Here is a 20,181-nt window from a genome sequence, read left to right as displayed (position 1 = left end):
TCTGTTCAAATGCTAAGCATACATATACAATACATCCATCACATCAGCCAGGAAATAAGTCTTGGTCTGAAAATCAAATCCAGCTCTATTAGGTGACAGCCTAGAGTGCTAAAAACAGAGACTGCTGAGATTTTTAATATTCACACAGACGATTCCCTTTAGCTAAAATAGCTTAAATAAAAAGTAAAGCTGGATGTTTTCAGCATTCTTGTGCCAGATATGATAATTTTCTGTGGGTTTTTTTTTTTTCAGGGAGACCTTATTAAATTAAGTTTAGGTAGCTTTAGGTCCATTGTTTTAAACGAATACAGGCAGTCCCCGACTTACGTCAGATCCCTAGATACAAACGGGGCTTTTCTCGCCGAGGAGGACTCGGGCGGCAGACCGCCCAGACGCGCTGCGGTCCCGCCGCCCGCGTCCTCTGCGGCGAGAAAAGCCGCTCCACGTCTCCCTGGTCTGCTGGAGGGGGGCCCTGGAATCAGCCGCTTCCTGGAATCAGCTTCCTGGACTCAGCCGCTGATCAGTTTCAGCAGCAGCTGACTTGGGGACACCTGGGGTAGAGCAGCTGGGGCACTGCCGGGTTGGTCCCCCAGCGCCGAGGTGTGGCACTGTGGGGACCTACCCGGCAGTGCCCCAGCTGCTCTGTCCCAGGCGTCCAGATTCAGCCACTGTTGAAACTGATCAGCGGCTGATTCCAGGAAGCCCGGGGCACAGCAGCTTTGCCTCGGGCTTCCTGTAGTCAGCCGCTGGTCAGTTTCAACAGCGGCTGAATCTGGACACCAGTTCCGACTTACATACAAATTCAACTTAAGAACAAACCTACAGTCCCTATCTTGTACATAACCCAGGAACTGCCTGTAGTTTATATATGATTGTGTTCTAATCTGTGGGAGAGGGCTACCACAACTCTTCCAAGAACTTAAAACAGTGGGTGGTGATTAAGGCAAATAAATAAGTTTGAAACCCCCACAGCGTAGTATTGCCTCCATCTTTCTCTAACTTAAAATGGTTAAGACTGGGCCAAGAAATGTCTTAGTACCAATTAGGCTTAAAGAAACTGAATTTTTGTATGGCAGATTTATGTTTATACTCTCAGCCAAGAAACATACAGATAAAGGAAATTCATCATTCACCCAATAAGAGGATGTCCTCTGTAAGCCACTTGTGCATGAAAATTAAGTACAAGGCTGCTAGCCTCTGCTTTTTGTAATAATTACAGATAAAATCGGTTGACTTTTGTGTATCTGTGTTTTGAGTGAGCAAGAGAACACATTAGAAAGCACCAAAATCTGGATTAATGGTCATTTTTTAATCCAAGATGTGCATTGCATATATTCAAAGTAATCTCCTACTTGTGATTGTGAAAGTCATGCTATTCTGCATGCACACAGAAATACAGTAAAGATGTCTGAGGTTCACAGCATGTGCTGTGCACAGGGCCGGACTAAGGGGTGGGCTAGCCGAGCGGCTGCCCAGGGGAGCGCCTGATGGCAGCTGTAAGGGGCATGCAGCGTCCCTTATAGCTGCCATCAAGCACCGAGCGCCCGGCTCCCGCAGCGCCAGCCCCCCCAACCCCCGTGGTGCCGGCCAGCAGCGCCCTTCCCCCCATGGCTGCGGGGCCCTGCACAGCCAGGAGCGGCCCGCCCCAGGGGCGGGCCCTGGGCTGCGCGCGGGTTGTGCGCCCCTTCTGTCTTTCAAATTCACATTTACAAATTGATACTCATGTCTTCCCCCATGAAACATTTACTACCAAAATGTGCTAAAAAGACTCATCACATTAATCACGCCTGATATTGCCAGTATCTGAGGGTACGGCTAGACTGGGTACCTCTGGTATCCCGAAAAAACTCTGCCGTGTCCAGGGAACGCATTTGCTCTTCTGCTTTTTTTGCAGAAGAGCAAACGCAGTCTTTCGGAAGCCCCTGTATTCCTCGTTCTAAGAGAAAGAAGGGAGCTTTCGAAAGAGGGTTTTTCCCCCAACATTTGGGCCAGTCTAGATGAGCCATATATGGAAAAACCTCAGAATCAGAAAAAGGTTTGCAAATTCAGAGCGCATTTTGCATACCTTTTTCCAACAAACAAACAAATGTAGTCTATACATGCCCTAAGGAAAGCTTACCTGTTCCGCCACTTGTTGAAGTCTCTATATAACTTTCAGGAATCTTTGGAAAGGCATCCAATTCTTTCACCAAATTCAGGGTCTTCTTCCGATTCAGTCGCCTCATCTTCAGCAGATTCCCCTACTTCCTCCTGCATATATTCACTCTATATTGAGAATTAATTATTCCAATTAAGAGATGCCAATAATTCAAAGTTAGCCCTAAAATTGACCAATTATAGCAACAAATTCTGTGGTCTGTGTTATACATAGGGTCAGCCTAGTAGACAGTAACAATTCGCATAATTTAAACTAAATAATTATCATTATTGGCAGATATTGTAATTAAGATTAAACCCAGTTTTCATTTCAATGTACTGAACCTGAACTTTTGACAGTGAATTGAAGTCAGTGCCTTAATTAATGGAGAAAATTTAACATGCTGCATAGGAATCAGAAGATTCCACACTTCTCATAGCTGCTCATGTTCAGCTAAGGCAGATTTATAATGTATGTTGAAGAATCACCCTGTTAATTTGATCATTACTAGGGAAAAAGCAGTATAAGTCATAGTGTAAAATTCATTCAAAGACCAAAGGGCAACTAAAAAGTTGTTCACTGACATTTTCTTTTAAGGTAAATCAAAACAATCCTTTTTACTTGTATATTCTGCATCCTCATACTGGCACATCATTTTGTGTTCAGACAAGTAAAGCCATTTGTTTTCCCTATAGGTGGCATGTGCCTGAAAATTGCACACCAAATTGCACACGGATTATAATGAATCAAGTTCCAAATATGCCTTCACTTTTGAATTAACTCACACAAACCTTGTAGCACACAGGTTGTCTTACCTTGTCCTGATGACTGTCTTGCTATACTTAGGTGAGGTGGAGCAAGGTACTAAAAAGAAAGGACAAAAATCCAAAACAACTTGTTAACTTGTACATGTCTAGACTCTTGAGACTGCCCCAAAAGTTATATGCAAATTATGTGCATGTGCCCATTGGAAAAATAAAGCTGCTGCCCTGATTCTTTCACTTGTTCTGAGTTTTCCTGAAATGCCGATGGCATAAGTTATGCAGGTGGAGAGTAAAGAAAGGGTTGCTGAAGCAGGTCAGTGGGGTCTGTAGAGATGCTCGAGCCAGTCAGTAGTGTGAGAGAGTTTGCAGACCAGAGAGATAAGGATGCCTATGAGTAAGTGAGAAGAAAAGAGGGGAAGGAGAGGCTGGAGCAGCTCAGAAGAGTAAAGGCTCAGAAGACAAGGATGACATTTAGTAAAAGTCAAATGTGAAGGGGAACACAGTAAGGTCGGAATGGTGTTGGAATCAGACAGTGAATGAAGCAGATTGGGGGTCAGGGAATTGGCAGAAGAAGAACAGATTGACAAGTTTATTTAACAAATGTTTGCAAACAAGTATCAAGTACAAGTTTAACAGCAGTGGAATGGATAGGGAAACCAGGGCCCTAAGAACTAGACATACTGTTTTTATTAAGCTAGTCTATATTATTGGGGTAAATGAGTGCCCCACTGTGTGCCCCATTCCTGTGTCCCCATTGATTTTTTGGGGGGGAAGTAAATATAAGACCACACAGGGGATGAAGCCTGAGGTCTGACCCTTGTCAGGGTTTCTGCAGGGCCCACAGCCGTATTACACATCAGAGAATCCAATACAATATTTTAAACTCTACCAATGTTTGTAGTTTTGCATCAATAGTCAAAAAAGCCCAGCAGAGATGTGGTCTTACTTTTGACCCTTTGTCTCGCTCAATGTTCTTAGGTTTTGCAAAGTGAAGCACTGAAACAAAAAGGAGGAATCCCACACAAGTTATCTGTGTGGCTATTTTGTTTACTAACAATGCATCCATGCCCATAAACACCACATGAATGAAAATCTTTAGGGCTTAGAGGTATAGCGTCAGTATAAAAAAAAAATCTGCCTAGCCTAAAAACATGCCCTTTTTGGTACATGCTCACCCTTACTCATTAGAAAAGTGAAGCCTCATGAAGCTGCTGCCCTTACTCTGCCTTTTACCTAAGTTTCAACATGGACCAACTTTCTAAAATGCCCAAAAGCATGCTAATTCAGGCTGGAGATAGTCTCTCTATTTCATACACATGCACTATGTTATGCATTAGTAGACAAGAGCAGAGGCAAAAGCAAGGGTGTGGAAGCCAGTGGAAAGAAACTATTCAGTATTATGCTAGCTAATTACAACTTAATTCATATTGTAGCTACCTCCTTTACCACAAACGGCATTTCTCTAGAGACTACAAATAGTGGTAAAGGAGATACTGTGAATTAATTCCTTGCTAACTGGCCATTTCGGCAAAAATGAAAGAATCAAAAGCATTACAGATATAAATGAAAAGATGCACTGTTCTTTTCTCTTCAAATAGCACAGTTCAGAAAATGTTCCAATAAAATTTACTGGGCAAATTTTTCCCCAGGGATACAAGCACTGAGAGCATGCAACACAGTGGAATTATTGGGATTTCTTTGCTAGCACTACAGATATTTCTACAGGTCTACCTCAACACAAACAAATTGCCCCACACAAGAAAAAGAAGATCTGATACTCACAAGAGGAAAAGAAGGATGGCAAGAGGAAACTTATTTATCATTGTGGGCTATATATGCAGCTCTCTGTGTTATTAGAGCTGCATCTAGGGATGTTAAATTTAGATTAATTAACTAATCAAATAGTCAATGGCATTTCTATCGACTATTCAATTAGTCTATAAGGGCACCTCCCCCTTTGAACTGTAGCAAGAACCCTACAGTTCAAAAGCGGAATATTATCAGGGAGCGCAAGTCTTCCTTTTGAAATGTACAAGAGCCCCACTGTTCTTGTATATTTCAAAAGGAAGCCTCGAAGGGAGTGTGGGACCAGCAGGGAACATCTCTGACCCCACACTCCCTGTGTTTCCTCATACTTTGAAATGTACAAGAGCCCTGGTGAGACTTTGTACATTTCAAAAGGAAGCCCCACAGGAAGCACAGGGTCAGCGTCCCCCCATCTGCCCCATGCTCCCTTTGAGGCTTCTGCTTTTGAAACATAAAGGAACAGAATTGCAGCAGAAGCAGCGCAAGTGGAGACTGCTTCAATCCCCACTCGCATAGTTTCTGCAGCGCCTCTACCATCCCTGCCCCCCATGGAGCTGGTGCTGGGGGGAACCGGTTTTTAAGCCGGCTCTCCCCAGTACTGGCTCTCGTTCCCCCTACCCCTCCCACACACACTTTGCTGCCTCTCTCTGATAGAGGCAGCGGGGGGGAGGCAACTAGCCTCATCACTAGTCGACTATCCAATAAGCTTCTGCTTATCGGATAATCGACTAGTCTCTTACATCCCTAGCAGCATCCACACAATATATATCACCTGTATGGCCATGATGATAGGGATGTCAATGCATAGTCAAGTACACAGTTAAGCCTGGGGTTATCAACTACACTCACGCCCCCCGCCCATTCTGTCTCTGTATTAGGGGCAGCAAGGGGGGAGGGGAACGAGAGCCAGTGGTGTGGGGAGCTGGCTTAAAAGCTGACTCCCCATGAGCACCTGATCTACAAGCCATCTGCCCCTCCCCTTGGGCTGTTGTTTCTGATAGAGAAGCAGCAGAATGGAAGGTGAAGGGGGCAGGTGGGAGCCAGCACATGCAGGAAGCCGGCTTTCAAACCAGGTCCCTGCATGTATCAGCTCACACAAGCGGCCTGCTCCCCATCAGAGAGGTTTCTGCAAAGCATTCTCTGTCTGCTGCGGGCCCAGGCTTGCCACTGACAGAGGCTGCTGAGCGGGATGCCAGCACAGCCTCTGTCCATAGGGAGCTTGGGCCCCCCTGCAAACAGGCACTGCTGCTGGCCTGCGCTGCTGCCTCTGTTACAGAGGCAGCAACGCAGGGTGCCAGGAGCACACTGGCTGCCAACCCCACCCCCCCAGGGACTATCGAATAGCTGTGTAACGAATAATATTTTGTGCAGTTACATAACTATTCAATTAATCTCTAACAACCCTACATGAGGCTGTCACATGGGTCGCAGCAGTGTGCTGACTGGGCCACAAACAGCCTGAAGGCCACAGACTGAGAGCCACTGACTTAAGCAGTCTTAATACATCATAAAAGAGCATAAAAGATATTAAAACTCCTGTAAAGGATTTGCCATTCATCTTTAAGACCTCAGTTCTTCAAAAGTCTACAAACATGCTTAACGGAAATTCATACAGGACTATTCCTGTGCGTGCACAAGTCTTCACAAGACCAGGGCCTAAGGCTGCCGGTATAGTAATATCAAAAAGGGTGGGATACATTAATCAAAAATAAAACGTGGGCTGAATTTCAGGAGAAATCTGCTAAAAAATGAAAACAGATACGCTTACGGGGGGGGGGGGGCGCGCCGGCCCCGGGCGCACGGCGCTTGCCGGGGGGGGGGGGGGCCGGCGCGGCCGCCCCGCCCCGCGGGCGCCGGCCCCGGGCGCGTGGCGCTTGCGGGGGAAAGGGGCGCCGGCCCCCCCGGGCGCGCGGCGCTTACGAGGGGGGGCGCCGGCCCCCGTAAGCGCCGTGTGCCTGGGGGGCGCCAGCCCCGGGCATGTGGCTATGGGGGGGGGGCCGGCCCCGGGTGCGTGGCTATGGGGGGGGCCCGGTCCCGTGGCTATGGGGGGGGGGCCCGGCCCCGGGCGGGCAAGTGTCCCCGCCCCCTGGCGCCCGGCGGGCGAACGGCCACGCCCCCTGGCGCCCGGCAACCTGAAAAGGTTGGGGACCACTGGGTTACAAGATACAGGTTGAACCCTCTCTAGTCTGGCACTCTCAGACCCTAACCGGTGCCAAACCAGAGAATTTGCGGTCATATTGTCTAGCAGCATTACCAATACTTCCATTGCTTACTGGGCTCTTAGAAGACATGTAGATGTAAATTAGAGCTAAATAACAGCACAAAACACTGAGGACCAGGACTGGTGGCTATAAGCAAACATTATGGGATTGCAGGAAATGTAGACACACCCCTGATAAGTAGACATCCAGATAACTAAAATCATGCAAGACCACGGATGTTGCTGGACCAGAGTGTCAGATTAGAGAGGTTCAACCTGTAGGAAGCAGAGTAGGAATAAATGGTCAGTTTTCACAGAAGAGAGGGCTAAATACAAGTATTCTCCAAGAATCTGTACTAGGATTAGTGCTCTTCAACATATTAATAGGTGATCTGGGAAAAGGAGTAAACAAAAAGGCGGTAAAGTTTGCAGACTACAAAATTATTCAAGATATTCAAGTCCAAAACATACTGTGAAGAATTAAAAAGGAGTCTCACAAAACTGGCTGACTGGACAACAAAATGGCAGATGAAATTCAATGTTGATAAGCGCAACCTAATGCACATTGGAAAACATAATCCCAATTGTACATATATATGAAATAATGGACTCTAAATAAGCTGTTACCATTCAAGAAAGATCTTGGAGTTATTGTGAATAGCTCTCTGAAAATATATCTGCTTAATGTACAGCAGCAGTCAAAAAAGCTAAAATTCTGTTAACTACCATTAGGAAATGGATAAATAATAAAACAGAAAACATTATGTTCTTTTATAAATCCATGGCCCACCATCACCTTCAATACTGCATGCAGTTCCCGTCTTCCCATCCCACAAAAAAAAAAAAAAAAAAAAAAAAAAAAAAAAAAAAAAAAAACCACCACGAAAATGTAATAGACAGCTAGTTTAAAACAAACATAAGGAAGTGTTTCTTTATACAGTGTCTGTGGAACTTCTTACCAGGGGATGCTGTGGAGGGTATAAATGGGTTCAAATAAGAATTAGGCAAATTCATGGAAGACAGTTCTATCAATGGCTATTAGCCAAGCTTCTGGACACTCTCAGAAGACAGATATTGGGCTAGATGGACCATTAGTCTGACCCAGTATGGTCATTCTTATGAATTATCCAAGGAGGAAATTAGCATCTCATAATCTTCGGGCATAGAATTGCTTAGCAGGAATAAAGATGACTAATGGACACATTTTCTGTCAGATATATTCTCATCAGTATAACTTTTTAGTCATTATGAATATTGCCTCAGAGAAAAATTCTAGTTCTGTATCTCTTCCCTTGAAAAGGATTCATAAAAATCACAGAATACTAGAACTGGAAGGGACCTTGAGAGGTCATCAAGTCTAGTCCCCTGCACTCACGGCAGGGCCAACCGCCATAGATCATCCCTGCCACATGTTTATCTAACTTGCTCTTAAATATATCCAATGATGGAGATGCCACAACCCCCCTAGGCAATTTATTCCAGTGCTTAACCACTCTGATAGCTAGGAAGTTTTTCCTAATGTCTACCCTAAACCTCCCTGTAATTTAAGCCCATTGTCCTATCATCAGAGGGTAGGAACAATTTTTCCCCCTCCTCCTTGTACAGTAAACTTCTGATAATCTGGCACCTTTAAGACTCAGGGGTTGCCGGATTATCAAATATGCCGGACTATCGGAAGGGGGGCTATGATGGGGGTGGGGTGGGGAGATGCCACCCCAAATCCCCTCACAGCCCCCCCTTCCGATAGTCCGGCTCTGCCCCAGGCGTCCCTGATTCAGCTGCTGCTTGTCAGTTTCAGCAGCGGCTGACTCGGGACGTCTGCAGCAGAGCAGCTGGAGTGCTGCCGGGTTGGTCCGGTAGCGCCGACCCTTCGCGCTGCGAGACCAACCCGGCAGCACCCCAGCTGCTCTTGGGGATGCCTGGGGCAGAGCAGCTGGGGTGCTGCCGGGTTGGTCCCGCAGCACCGCTCCTGAGCGCTACCGGACCAACCCTGCAGCACCCCAGCTGCTCTGCCCCAGGTGTCCCTAAGTCAGATGCTGCTGAAACTGACCAGCGGCTGACTCCGGGAAGCCGGGGCAGAGCAGCTCTGCCTCGGGCTTCCTGGAGTCAGCCGCTGGTCAGTTTCAGCAGCGGCTTAATCAGGGACAGCTGGGGTGCTGCCGGGTTGGTCCCACAGCGCCGCTCCTGAGCGCTACCGGACCAACCGGGCAGCACTCCAGCTGCTCTGCCCCCGGCTTCCCCGATTCAGCCGCTGGTCAGTTTTAGCAGCAGCTGAATCAGGGAAGCTGGGGGCAGAGCAGCTCCAAAGGTCCGGCTGCTGGGAGCACTTCCGGGTTCCTGATGGTGCTGGACCATCAGAGTTTTACTGTAATATGCTTTTAGGTACTTGAAAGCTATTATCGTGTACCCTCTCAGTCTTCTCTTTTCTAAATTAAACAAGCCTAATTTTCACATTTTCCCTTACAAATCATGTTTTTCTAGACCTTTAATCATTTTTGTTGCCCTTCTTCAGACCTCCAATTTCTCCACATCTTTCCTGAAATATAGTGTCGAGAACTGGACACACTACTCCAGCAGAGAAGAGCAGAAGAATTATTTCTCATGTCTTGCCCACAACACTCCCATTAAACGCATTCCAGAATAATATTTGAATTGATTGAAACTTGAGATTATTGTTCTAAATATCCAACACTTACAGAGCAGAAAAAAAGACAGATTGAAAAATTTTCTGTACCCCTGAAACGCAAGCTCTAAGGAAACATGATAAAGATACAGGGAAATACAAGCCTTGATAAAGAACATGAATACAGTTACTCCCATTTCCAATATTTTAAAGGGTGGAGCAAGTTCATCAGACAAGAGAATTGCAATGTGAGTGCCCAAGTGAGTAAAGTTGGAAAAGACAACTGCATTCCTCTTGGTATTAAGACATTTAAATTTGAGAAAGAATAAATTACAAATTAGAAGGAACAGAAAATAAATGTGTGGACATGGGTGGGGGGGAAGATAGCTCCAGTCTTTCAGGACTTGGGAAACACTGAATTGTAATGGGGGAAGCACACAAGAACATAAATAAGTTCTCATTGAATTCTAGTCAGTCTATCTTGGGCATTTTGATAATCCTGGTGCTATTTGGACAATAATTAACTGGACTGACACACAACAGAGAGCACAGAAAAAAGGAGCAACATCTGCTACAGAAGATACAAGACTGGGGCAAATATGACTTTACAACCTGAATTCTCCTTATCTTGGAGCCAACTGGCTCGCAGTGCAAGTTACAGCATTCTTAAGGCCCTTATTTACAGCAATCGAAGGGCATAAGGAGCCATTCTGCAGCCAGTAACTGTGTTGGCCGAATGCCTTTTGTCCCCGAAATGTTTCCTACAATTGGGGCTAGAAGGAGCAACTGGCAGAGATTCAATCACCAGTGAAGTGGATTGGCTGGAATGCTTGCTACCTTGCATCACCAGCAAGACCAGATTAGGTTTTTTGTTGTTTTTATACAATAATCTCTATAAAAGTCTATGAAAACAAAATACTGCATTAAAATGATTTTCCTGAATCCAAGAAAAAAAAGTGACAAGTAAACTGTAATAACATATTTAATTATATCATGTTAATTCAGCATACACACTAATCATAATGAATTTGAGTACTAAGGTACTTATCCAGGCTACTGTTTGTAAGTAAGACTCACAGTCTTAATTCTGTGCTTTTTCAAACATGCCTCTAAGAGAGGCAGCCTATCAGCAGCTGCCGAATTACCTTGATCAGCCCATTAGATAAAGGGAGTAGAGAATCAGGAAGTCCACTTTGTGAGAACTGAAACATGTCAGAAGTTTATTATGCTGCAAGCAAAAGATCTGACCCTTCCTTACTTCCTTCTTCCTATGCAAATTTGGTTAACAACAGTATTTATTAAAACCTACACCACAAATTAAGAATAGGACTCATTCATGTAAACAGTCTTGCTTTAAAAAAATATATCAGTGATTTTTGCAGGTCCTTATGTTTGTGGGGAAGGGAATCATCTAAGAGGTCTCAAATCTGAGCAAGCCACAAAAAAAGAAGCAGGACAGAGGGGGAAAAAATCCAAGAATTGGGATGTTATTATGCAGCTCAGCCAGCACAGATAGGTACATATACGTAAGTGTGCACAGGCTGGAATATTGTAACTATGCCAAAAATGTCAGACGGAGATAACAGAAGGCACATTGGGACAGAACAAAGTGACCAAATTATGAAGCAAGTTTAGAGACTTCTCTTCATCACACTTCTCTTTAAAATAAAAATAATATTATTATGCACTTGACATTAGGTCAAATCTGAAAACTGCAAGTGGAACACATACCAGTAAATTCAAATTCTGGCAAGCAGGTCAGGGACTCAACAGTAGATAAACAACACTGAATTTAATCCACAAAACTATTACAAAAGCTGCAGACAGCAACATGGGGCTCGACTCAATAATGTAAGTGAGACTTTTTGAGATTGTGAGTGAGAAAGGGCAAGTAAGAGGTGCTTAAGACTAATGTTATTACAGGTAACAAGGAGAACTACAAGAGCCACAAACACTCTCTATACCAGGGAACGGGTAGGAGTACAAGAGAGAGAGAAGATAGCTAAAAAAAGAGATGAAGGAAATGCAGAGAACAACAACAAAGAGGGGGATGAAAGGATGGTGGTAATCAGAGGGGAGAATGAGGTAAAGAGGTGTGCAGGAGACATAATCGGATGGGGGCAGGAGATAAAGAGACGGGGAGGGTGAGGCAAGGGTCCAAAAGGACACATGGGGGAAAAGAGCTAGCCAGGGACTAAGGAGAGGCTATTTGGAGAGAGGGGAAGAGGTAGGAACAACGGGGTGCAAAAGAACAGGAGCATTACAGATGGAAGGAGTGGGAGCACCTTAGGAGGGATATAGGGGATTAGAAAGGAATGTTGGGGGGGAGCAGGGAAATGGGAGTGTCAGGAACACAGGATGCTCAGGGTGAGGGATACAGGAGTTTTAGGGTGAGGGGCAGGGAAATGGATAAGGATGAGGGATACATGGAGCAGGAGGACTGAAGGACAGGAGGCTTGGGAGATTCATGGGTTTGGGAGACAGGAAGTTTGGGGAATACAGAGAAAAGGGGCTTGGCACAAGGTATTCAGGGTGAGGCAGGATATTGAGTCTTGGGAATATGTGGGGAGGGGACTCAGAATGAGAAGGAATATAGCATTTGGGGAATATGCAGGGAGGAGGCTCAGGGTGAGAAGATATATGGGAATTGGGGGGCAGAAGAGATAGGGGGATACATGGGCTAGGGGACACAGAGTGCTCAGAGTGAGCGATACAGGGCCTACGGCAGCAGGCTGGGGAACACATGAGACGGGAGATAAGTAAGATGGGAGCTCAAGGTGCAGTGGGATATGGGGTTGGAGATAGAGCTGCAGGGGGCTCAGTGTGGGGGATATGTGGGGTAAGGAATCAAAGTGAGAAGGGATATGGGGATTGGGAGATACATGAGGAGGGGAATGCTGGTGGAGGATGCAAGGCCTCGGAGGGATACGAGGGGTGAGGGCGCAGGGACTCGGAGGGATATGGGAGTTAGGGATACGTGGGGTGAGTACGCAGGGGCTCGGAGAGATACGTGGGGCGAGGGCACGGGGGCTCGGAGAGATACGGGGGCGAGGGCGCGGGGGCTGAGGGCACAGGGGCTCGGAGGGATACGGGGGTGGGGATTCGTGGGCTGAGGGCGCAGGGCTCAGAGGGATACGGGGGTGGGGATACGTGGGGGTGAGGGCGCAGGGCTCGGAGGGATACGGGGGTGGGGATACGTGGGGGTGAGGGCGCAGGGCTCGGAGGGATACGGGGGTGGGGATACGTGGGCTGAGGGCGCAGGGCTCGGAGGGATACGGGGGTGGGGATACGTGGGCTGAGGGCGCAGGGGCTCGGAGGGATACGGGGGTGAGGATACGTGGGCTGAGGGCGCAGGGGCTCGGAGGGATACGGGGGTGGGGATACGTGGGCTGAGGGCGCAGGGGCTCGGAGGGATACGGGGGTGGGGATACGTGGGCTGAGGGCGCAGGGCTCGGAGGGATACGGGGGTGGGGATACGTGGGCTGAGGGCGCAGGGGCTCGGAAGGGTACGGGGGTGGGGATACGTGGGGGTGAGGGCACAGGGGCTCGGAGGGGTACGGGGGTGGGGATACGTGGGCTGAGGGCGCAGGGGCTCGGAGGGGTACGGGGGTGGGGATACGTGGGCTGAGGGCGCAGGGGCTCGGAGTGGTACGGGGGTGGGGATACGGGGGTGGGGGCGCAGGGGCTCGGAGGGATACGGGGGTGGGGATACGTGGGCTGAGGGCGCAGGGGCTCGGAGGGGTACGGGGATGGGGATACGGGGGTGGGGGCGCAGGGGCTCGGAGGGATACGGGGGTGGGGATACGTGGGCTGAGGGTGCAGGGGCTCGGAGGGATACGGGGGTGGGGATACGTGGGCTGAGGGAGCAGGGGCTCGGAGAGGTACGGGGGTGGGGATACGGGGGTGGGGGCGCAGGGGCTCGGAGGGATACGGGGGTGGGGATACGTGGGCTGAGGGCGCAGGGGCTCGGAGGGATACGGGGGTGGGGATACGTGGGCTGAGGGCGCAGGGGCTCGGAGGGGTACGGGGGTGGGGATACGGGGGTGGGGGCGCAGGGGCTCGGAGGGATACGGGGGTGGGGATACGTGGGCTGAGGGTGCAGGGGCTCGGAGGGATACGGGGGTGGGGATACGTGGGCTGAGGGCGCAGGGGCTCGGAGGGATACGGGGGCTGAGGGCGCAGGGCTCGGAGGGATACGGGGGCTGAGGGCACAGGGCTCGGAGGGATACGGGGGTGGGATACGTGGGCTGAGGGCGCAGGGCTCGGAGGGATACGGGGGTGGGGATACGTGGGCTGAGGGCGCAGGGCTCGGAGGGATACGGGGGTGGGGATACGTGGGCTGAGGGCGCAGGGGCTCGGAAGGGTACGGGGGTGGGGATACGTGGGGGTGAGGGCACAGGGGCTCGGAGGGGTACGGGGGTGGGGATACGTGGGCTGAGGGCGCAGGGGCTCGGAGGGGTACGGGGGTGGGGATACGTGGGCTGAGGGCGCAGGGGCTCGGAGGGATACGGGGGTGGGGATACGGGGGCTGAGGGCGCAGGGCTCGGAGGGGTACGGGGGTGGGGATACGTGGGCTGAGGGCGCAGGGGCTCGGAAGGATACGGGGGTGGGGATACGTGGGCTGAGGGCGCAGGGATCGGAGGGATACGGGGGTGGGGATACGGGGGCTGAGGGCGCAGGACTCGGAGGGATACGGGGGTGGGGATACGTGGGCTGAGGGCGCAGGGGCTCGGAGGGATACGGGGGTGGGGATACGGGGGCTGAGGGCGCAGGGGCTCGGAGGGATACGGGGGTGGGGATACGGGGGCTGAGGGCGCAGGGCTCGGAGGGATACGGGGGTGGGGATACGGGGGCTGAGGGCGCAGGGGCTCGGAGGGATACGGGGGTGGGGATACGTGGGCTGAGGGCGCAGGGCTCGGAGGGATACGGGGGTGGGGATACGTGGGCTGAGGGCGCAGGGGCTCGGAGGGATACGGGGGTGGGGATACGTGGGCTGAGGGCGCAGGGCTCGGAGGGATACGGGGGCGGGGATACGTGGGCTGAGGGCGCAGGGGCTCGGAAGGGTACGGGGGTGGGGATACGTGGGGGTGAGGGCACAGGGGCTCGGAGGGATACGGGGGTGGGGATACGTGGGCTGAGGGCGCAGGGCTCGGAGGGATACGGGGGTGGGGATACGTGGGCTGAGGGCGCAGGGGCTCGGAGGGATACGGGGGTGGGGATACGTGGGCTGAGGGCGCAGGGGCTCGGAGGGGTACGGGGGTGGGGATACGGGGGTGGGGGCGCAGGGGCTCGGAGGGATACGGGGGTGGGGATACGTGGGCTGAGGGCGCAGGGGCTCGGAGGGGTACGGGGGTGGGGATACGGGGGTGGGGGCGCAGGGGCTCGGAGGGATACGGGGGTGGGGATACGTGGGCTGAGGGTGCAGGGGCTCGGAGGGATACGGGGGTGGGGATACGTGGGCTGAGGGTGCAGGGGCTCGGAGGGGTACGGGGGTGGGGATACGGGGGTGGGGGCGCAGGGGCTCGGAGGGATACGGGGGTGGGGATACGTGGGCTGAGGGTGCAGGGGCTCGGAGGGATACGGGGGTGGGGATACGTGGGCTGAGGGCGCAGGGGCTCGGAGGGGTACGGGGGTGGGGATACGTGGGCTGAGGGCGCAGGGGCTCGGAGGGATACGGGGGCTGAGGGCGCAGGGCTCAGAGGGATACGGGGGTGGGGATACGTGGGGGTGAGGGCGCAGGGCTCGGAGGGATACGGGGGTGGGGATACGTGGGCTGAGGGCGCAGGGCTCGGAGGGATACGGGGGTGGGGATACGTGGGCTGAGGGCGCAGGGGCTCGGAAGGGTACGGGGGTGGGGATACGTGGGCTGAGGGCGCAGGGGCTCGGAGGGGTACGGGGGTGGGGATACGTGGGCTGAGGGCGCAGGGGCTCGGAGGGATACGGGGGTGGGATACGGGGGCTGAGGGCGCAGGGGCTCGGAGGGGTACGGGGGTGGGGATACGTGGGCTGAGGGCGCAGGGGCTCGGAGGGATACGGGGGTGGGATACGGGGGCTGAGGGCGCAGGGGCTCGGAGGGATACGGGGGTGGGGATACGTGGGCTGAGGGCGCAGGGCTCGGAGGGATATGGGGGTGGGGATACGGGGGCTGAGGGCGCAGGGCTCGGAGGGATACGGGGGTGGGATACGTGGGGGTGAGGGCGCAGGGCTCGGAGGGATACGGGGGTGGGGATACGTGGGCTGAGGGCGCAGGGCTCGGAGGGATACGGGGGTGGGATACGTGGGGGTGAGGGCGCAGGGCTCGGAGGGATACGGGGGTGGGGATACGTGGGCTGAGGGCGCAGGGGCTTGGAGGGATATGGGGGTGGGGATACGTGGGGCTGAGGGCGCAGGGCTCGGAGGGATACGGGGGTGGGGATACGTGGGGGTGAGGGCGCAGGGCTCGGAGGGATACGGGGGCTGAGGGCGCAGGGCTCGGAGGGATACGGGGGTGGGGATACGGGGGCTGAGGGCGCAGGGCTCGGAGGGATACGGGGATGGGGATACGTGGGGCTGAGGGCGCAGGGCTCGGAGGGATACGGGGATGGGGATACGTGGGGCTGAGGGCGCAGGGCTCGGAGGGATACGGGGGTGGGGATACGGGGGCTGAGGGCGCAGGGCTCGGAGGGATACGGGGGTGGGGATACGTGGGCTGAGGGCGCAGGGCTCGGAGGGATACGTGGGGGTGAGGGCGCAGGGCTCGGAGGGATACGGGGGTGGGGATACGGGGCTGAGGGCGCAGGGCTCGGAGGGATACGGGGGTGGGGATACGGGGGCTGAGGGCGCAGGGCTCGGAGGGATACGGGGGTGGGGATCCGTGGGGCTGAGGGCGCAGGGCTCGGAGGGATACGGGGGTGGGGATACGGGGGCTGAGGGCGCAGGGCTCGGAGGGATACGGGGGTGGGGATACGTGGGCTGAGGGCGCAGGGCTCGGAGGGATACTTGGGGTGATGGTGCCGGTGCCGAGGGGCGGAGGGGCTGGGGGCGGCGAATACCTCGCGGCCGGCCAGCGAGCGAGCAGCGGCGAGCTCTTACCCGGGCTCGGCTCTGGCAGGCGCTGCTGCGTCTCCGGGTTCGGGTCGGGTCCGGGTCCGGGAGCGAGTGTCAAGCGGGCCAATGAGAAGGCCGCGTGCCCTGCTGCCAGCGAGCCCTAAAACGGGGCAGCTAGAAGGGACTGATAATGTGCCCGTCTAGCCCGCCACGGAGGCCGCGCTCTATGGTTCTGTTCCTCATCTCGGGGCGGGGCGGGGCGTTCCCTTTTCCCCTGAGGCTGCTCGGCTCGTGCGCTTACTGCCCGTTCGCAGGCTTTCCCCTCGTGAACCTTTGTTAATAGCAGGAGTGGAGCTTTGGCGGGGGGGCTGTTCCCCAGGGTGCAACGTATCAACCTGTAGTAGCCATCTCTAGGGGAGTGCGGCAAACGGGGCCGCTCTGCTCTATACAATTGTCACGTTTTCAATACAGAACTCAGAAGAATTAAGCGCTATAAACCGTTTTAGTGGGAGTTGTGTTAACTATCTCTGTTCCAGTGACTGGCTAAGTGGCTTATCCACAAGACAAGAGTAAACCCATCTAAACATCAGTTTACTCTCATGTCAGATAGATATAATACTTGTTCACCAAAGATTTGGGATATGAATGTGTGGGAAATGCTTTGAGAGCCATAGATGTAGGGTCATATAAGTGTAGCTTTGTTACTTTCCTTCTAACAATTTCAGGTTACTAGATGTTAAATGAGGTTGCAATTTGCGAATGATTTGTACATTACTGATTGTTAGTTTGCATCTGGGATTCAATGAAATAGCTAATTTGAAATTGTCCCTTTCATTTAGAATAGATTTTTTGATTGGTTAATTATAGGTCATGAGGTAAGTAGGTCACTGATCTGCAACCCTGTTTTGAACACAGTTGTATTGTGAAGAGATGACTGACTTTTAAAATTAAAAAACAACAAGTAGTCTGGTAGCACTTAAGACTAACAAAACGTGTAGATGGTATCATGAGCTTTCCTGGGCAGAGTCCACTTCTTCAGATAACTTCTTCAGAGACCACTTCAGCAATCCTAAATCATTATTGCTAGACTAATATGTGTCTCTCTTCATAGATAGCATATCCAATAATACAACCATCTGTGTCTTTTGACTTTACTATCAGTTTTGCTGAAGTATTTGAAAAAATAGTTAACATGAAGACATCACATTAGCATTTAGCAGTCAGTATTTAAACAAAGATAGTTACACAGGTGCACTTGGGAACATTGTGGCCTCTGATACATATTAAACAATTACAGATTTATTCAATATTCTATGAAACTTTGTTTCCACGAGTAAATAGTTTGGCATTAATAACTATTGTTTCTAAATGTTCCTTTGAAATTGCATGCACATAAATTGTACATACAAGTCACCTAAGACAATGGGTTTCTCTCCTTTGTAGTCTGATTAATTATTATAGTTATAAATGATTATTTATTGGGTTTCAACGTAATGGTCACAGATAACAGGTCCTGTTCCAGGTGCTATGAGCAATTGATTTAGACCATAAAACTTGGTGAAGCACACATAGGAACTTTAGTTAATACAGACAAAAATAATTAAAATAATAGAAAAGTCAATCTACATAATGATGAGAATAAGATCAGTAAAGTAATTTCCTGTATGGTCCATATTTAAATCTTAAATTGTAGAGACCATTGTCAATTCATTAAATAGAGCTGTATTAGGGTCAAACACTGGCACCGAAGTAATGTATGCCCCATACAAGAAATTAAACACAAGTTGTTTTTAAGTTACATAACATGACTTACGGGTGCGCTGATGAAAATACTTATTTTCTTATAATATTTAGGGATAATTTATTGCACCTATCCAGGTAGCTCGATTCTTTAGTTTCTGTTCAAAAGACAGATAATTGGTATTCTAGATAAAGATATTAAATTGGTATTAACTTAATTATTTTTTCAATGTAAGTTTATTAAGGTTGTGACAATTGTATTTGATATACTTCTTTCATTACCACTTTTAATACAATTGTTTTCGTTTACCAAATCACTACAGGAAACCCTCACTGTTTGTGGAGCATGCAGGCACACATCCACCATGAATTGTGAAATTCTCAAATACTGGGAGTTGCAGTTCCTGGCCCCAGCGCTGAACTCCTTATGGCACCCAAACTCACTGCAGCTCCCAGGAGCTGTGGGGAACTCCTGCAGCTCTCAGGAGAAGTGGGAAAATTCACTGTGGCTCCAAGCAGTTGCAGGAACTCATCTTAGCTGCTGGGAGCCACGGGGAACTCACGGTGTAAAATAGTTTGCCACCAGAACAACCTGTCTTGAGCTATGATTTCTAGGTAACCAGAAGATATGCTGCATGACTTCGTTAGCTTTGAAGAGATCTTTATAATGCTTATACTGACCACCAATAGAGCGGTTTCCGGAACAAGCTGGCTGTAGAAGACCATATTTGGTGTATCATTCAGCCTCATAACATGACAAATCTAGTGAAACTGTTTGTCCATAAGCATTGCTTCAACACCCATGACACCACGCAGCTAAGGATCTCTGTATTAGGAATTTTGTCCCACCAATTCACATGGGCGATCTTTCTGAGGCAGAGCATATGGAACTGATCAAGTTTCAAAATGTGATGGCAACATCTGGTCTATGACTGACCAATACAGCAGGATATTCAGGACAACTTCTTGATAAATTTCATATGAATGCAATAGTTTAACACCATGGTCATTCCGTAAGTGTTTGGTCAATCTTATGAAGGCAGCACTGCCTTTGGCTAGTCCAGCAGATACACCATCGTCAGCATTTGTGCTGGAGAACAATATGTTTCCAAGGTAGAGAAACTTACCAATAGCCTTCAGAACGGTAACAGCAGCAGTGATCACTGGGGTGCTGGGCTCTTTCTGAAAAGACTAGGACATAATCTCTGTCTTCTTGAGGCTCACAGTGAGTCCAAAATGATCAAAAAGTTCCTGTGCATCCTTTATTGAATGAGCCAACAATGCACAGTCACCAACAAACAGGCAGTCACAGATAGTTGTAGTGAATGCTTTGGTGTGAGCCTGAGGTCTTCAGAAGTTGAATATGCAACCAGTTTAGAACTGAAGAGGTATGCTGTCAGCCGACGGTCAGGGCAGTGAGTCCCTTATGACCGGCTGAAGTTCTTTTAAATTGTGCTTGGTTCTGTTACAGCAACTGAAGGAGTCAGGTTAAAGCTTAAACAGTTACTATTTTATTGTTACAGGGTAAACTTAGTTGTTAAATGCTACTACTGTGTTACAGATAACACAGCCACTACAAAGGACAGGACAGAAATTACACTAATAAGTCACTTACAGGTACCATGAAACCTTTTTGGTTCTCTGAGCTCTTATTAAATGCATGCAAAATAGACACATAGCAGGTATATATTCTCATCCCTGCGTTCCAGACTTGGCGTGGCCAGCGTCTTTCTCTCAATCCCTCGGGAAGAAGTAGGGCGAGGTTGGGCATCCCACAGACCTCGGGAGACAATCAATACCTGCCAGCAGGTATAGATGATTGGAGCTCAAATGGGGTGGGCTGCTGAACCTCTTTTTATACTGCTTGGGTCATGTAGGCTTCTTC

General features: G+C 50.4%; 1 protein-coding gene across 3 annotated transcripts in view; it reads right to left on the bottom strand.

Annotated features, from left to right (window-relative positions):
- Positions 1–16,769, bottom strand: part of ERGIC2 (ERGIC and golgi 2) — a 43,541-nt gene extending 26,772 nt beyond the window's left edge. Inside the window, exons 1-3 of one of the 3 annotated variants that reach the window (XM_089778627.1) lie at positions 16,562–16,769; positions 2,953–3,001; positions 2,120–2,265 (exon numbers count right to left, since the gene is read on the bottom strand). In XM_089778627.1, coding sequence (XP_089634753.1) covers positions 2,120–2,225 — 106 coding nt within the window. In that variant the 5' untranslated portion in view covers positions 2,226–2,265; positions 2,953–3,001; positions 16,562–16,769. Of the gene's footprint in view, positions 1–2,119; positions 2,266–2,952; positions 3,002–7,097; positions 7,680–16,561 lie in introns of those variants that run through there. The other 2 variants (XM_075927361.2, XM_075927369.2) reach the window with 2 other exon arrangements.
- Positions 16,770–20,181: the final 3,412 nt, after the last annotated feature.

This window comes from Pelodiscus sinensis, chromosome 1 (genome assembly GCF_052426305.1).
Source record: "Pelodiscus sinensis isolate ZL-2025 chromosome 1, ASM5242630v1, whole genome shotgun sequence".
NCBI classification, from domain to species: Eukaryota; Metazoa; Chordata; order Testudines; family Trionychidae; genus Pelodiscus; species Pelodiscus sinensis.
The sequence above is the reverse complement of the archived record's forward strand: the minus strand, read 5'-3'. Positions and strand labels throughout refer to the sequence as shown.